Source organism: Drosophila melanogaster, chromosome 2L, assembly GCF_000001215.4.
Source record: "Drosophila melanogaster chromosome 2L".
NCBI lineage: Eukaryota > Metazoa > Arthropoda > Insecta > Diptera > Drosophilidae > Drosophila > Drosophila melanogaster.
This window is the reverse complement of record NT_033779.5, coordinates 3,824,005-3,827,376: the sequence shown is the minus strand read 5'-3', so window position 1 is coordinate 3,827,376 and position 3,372 is coordinate 3,824,005. Positions and strand designations below refer to the sequence as shown.

Below are 3,372 nucleotides of genomic sequence, written 5' to 3'. Positions count from 1 at the left end.
AAGTTGCTGGAGGAAGCTGGGTAAATATTTACGGGATGTGACTGTGAGCTGGACAGCAGCTGATGGTCAACGGAAAAAGAAGCTGCTGAGTTCTCAGAGAAAGGCAGTTAAATAATAACGAAAAAGTGCCATTAAGTCTTATTCACTGATGAATATTTTTCAAGTGTCGATAACTCGATCCAAAAAATTGTTATATTCTGAAATGGTTTTAAAAATAAGAAAGCCGTTTGAAATTTTTCTTTTTAAATTTGTTTATTATTTTTTTTTCTTTTTTTTTATATTTCCTAATTACATATGTACAAAAGTTGGTGAGCAAACTACAAGGGCTCTCGGCTGGCAGGAATCCTTCTTCAGCAGTCCTGAAGATTTGGCTGCGCATTCATTGCCGTTAACCATCGACTTTCCAAGTCGATTCGGAGGAGCCGCTGAAGAAGCGAAGCGGTCAATGCGATGATGACCAAAGGAATTTGCTAAATGCAGCATTTAGACGTCACGGGTTTTTCCACGGGGCAAGCGAGCAGGAAGTCCTACCAGTCCTAGCTCTTCCCCAAGCGACCCTTTTGTCCCTGGGTTTTTTTTTTCGATCCAAAGCGCTGGGCTTGGTTCTGCGCCGACTGCCAAGATTTAGCTGGATGGAAACTTGCCAAAGAACTGCATGCGCTGAAACAACTCGGCGTTCAATTGTTGTGGATAGCCCTGCATCTGGGCGGGATGGGGCGCCTGATGATGGTGGGCCTGAGGAGCCTGCTGGTACTGCATCTGCTGATAGGCAGCCTGATAGGCAGCGGGATTCATGCGCTGGTACAGGGCGGCGGCGGCAGCGGCGGCGAATGGAACAGCCGGGTATCCGTAGCTGGAAGCTGGAGCTCCGTATGGTGAAGCAGCCATCATCGGCGAGAATATGGCCTGACGATAGGCGGCCAGGCGAGTGCGACTGGCGCCGGGATTCTTGCGCCTCAGCTTGCCGGTGGTCTCGCCAATGAATACCTCCTCGGCCGAGGGGTCCAGGATCCAGTAGTTGCCCTTGCCGGGATCATCGTAGCTGCGGGGAATCTTCGTGAAGCACTTGTTCAGGCTCAGATTGTGGCGAATGGAGTTCTGCCAGCCCCGCTTGTTGGCCTTGAAGTAGGGGAATCTATTGATCAGATACTGATAGATGCCATTCAAAGTCAACCGCTGCTCGGGACTATCCTGGATGGCCATCATGATGAGGGCGTTGTAGCTGTATGGCGGTTTCTTGGTATCGCTGCCGGCGGTCATTTTCTGTTTCTTGCTGGGATTGCCATCCTCGCTCTCCTGGTCCTCGTCCAGCTGATCCTCCAGCTCATCGTCGAACTCCACGTCGAGCTTGTCATTGTTTTGCGACGATAGACTCTCGGCGGCACTGCTCATGGGTGTGCTGGTCCTGCTGGGGCTGTCGAAATCCTCCGAAGCCGAGAGTTCGCCATCGGAATTGGAGTACGGATGAACGTACTGATGATGATGATGCACCGGTTCGGTTTTGATGGGTTGAGTTGCGGTGTTGATGGGTTTCTTGGCCAAGATGGCATCGATGGAGAAGTTGCTCTTGAATTCCATTTCACTTTTCACCATTTTTCTGATTCGGATATCTTTAGATTTTTGTTTTCTTTGGTTTCTGATTCTCACACACGACTTGGGATCGCTTGAGATGTTTGCTCTTGAGATGCTAGCTCTAAGCTGATTCTCTACAGCCCCGGATCGGGCTATTTATAGTCCAACCCCCGGTCGCTCGAACGAAGTCTACACGAAGAGAGCCCACAGGCCGAAAGAGACGGGTAGCTAATGCGCACAGGGAGTGCGAAAGGGATGGGCATCAGGTAGTTGGGCAGTTAAACCCTCTTCACAAGACTCCGCCCTCCATTTTGTGACCATTTTGTTCCACTCGCCTTCCACACGAAACTATATGTTGGCTATATGTTTGTAGACGTTGTTTGGGAACTTGTGGATGTTTATTTGCAGTCTTTTGCTGCTTCGGCGTCAAAATATCCATTACATCCAATCCAAACAGGGTCGGTATTTTGGGGTTGCTCTCAGTGCGTCTCGCTTCCGCTCGCTGTTTTGACTATTAATTGCACTAACAAGCGGCAATAAAAACAAAAACACCAATTTCGGGCAGTTGCAATTTAATCAGGATGTTTATAATTCGAGTTCGATGATTTTTGATTGGGATCCGAGAGTAATTTACAAATTGGGCCATTTCTAATCACTTCAATGGGGATGACATTTACACTTTGTCAGATATTAGAGTGTTCTGGCAATGACCTAATTTCAGTCATAATTAACTCAAAGATATTAAATATGCTTTTATAGATATAAGTAAAGATATTTACAATGTTCTAGAATATTGGATTGGTGCTTTGATCCACTTATCATATGACATTGAATTCTGCGAACCACTGCACTAGCGATCTGCGACACAGACTCCTCGAGTTGCTCCTAATCCCGCCCAAACTAGTTCAAGGGTCGCTTTTGTGGTCCGGGGATTATCTGAGGCAGATCCTGCCTTGGCTTACGGCACGATTTTCAACAGCTCAATGGAGCTCAGGACGCAGAACGCAGGACTCAGGTAATCCGAAGGGGTTAAACCTCCGAGCACCGGGATTTGTTCTAGTTTCGCGACAGATTTGCGAATTAGTTCTGGGCGCGCTTCGCCAGAATCAATGTGGATCTCTGGCAATCCTTTTGGAGATTAATAGATTTGGAAAATTATAAGCATGGACTCTGGCAAATATTTGTGCTCAGTGTTGGCTGGCAGTGGAATTTAAAATTGGTTGCACGAAAGTTAAGTCATATTTTGGTGATTTTGTGTGTGTGTGTTTAAGATTTTAAGATAGCTTAAATTTGAATGAATATCAATTTGTTCTATGATAAAGAATGCGATAATACTTGTAGGCTAAGGTTTTTTAATACTTGAAGACACTTTTAGGAAATTAGGAGATGATTGCAGTGCCGTGGATCTCAAGGACACATGCAACTCACATGGACAAACATCCTTTGGGATCAAACGAAGTCTCGCCGACTCTACTTTGCTACCGAAATGGACTTTGAAGTCCGGACTTTTCGTTTGCGAGTGGGTTGGCAATGGACCGAGACTGGACCCCGGCTACAAAAACACGAATGTACAAGTGGTTTTTGTGTCCATAGTGTTTTATGTTTTTATGGCATGTTTTGTTAGAACAATTGAACAAATATACAGGCAGATAAATCGGGCGAAAGTCAAGTAGACACAATGAAGACGTCAGCGCTGTGGGTTATTACAGATGGATGGATGGATGAATGAATGGATGGGGGCGAATACTTGTCGGCGGCACTGTGCGTTTGATATCTTAGACAACTTGACAAAACAATCAA

At 46.1% G+C, this 3,372-nt stretch overlaps 1 protein-coding gene across 1 annotated transcript; it reads right to left on the bottom strand.

Moving 5' to 3' along the window:
* Nucleotides 1–277: 277 nt before the first annotated feature.
* On the bottom strand, nt 278–1,702 carry slp1 (sloppy paired 1). The gene has a single exon (NM_057382.3). It carries the CDS (start codon nt 1,591–1,593, stop codon nt 625–627), a length of 969 nt encoding a protein of 322 aa, NP_476730.1. The 5' UTR covers nt 1,594–1,702; the 3' UTR covers nt 278–624.
* Nucleotides 1,703–3,372: the final 1,670 nt, after the last annotated feature.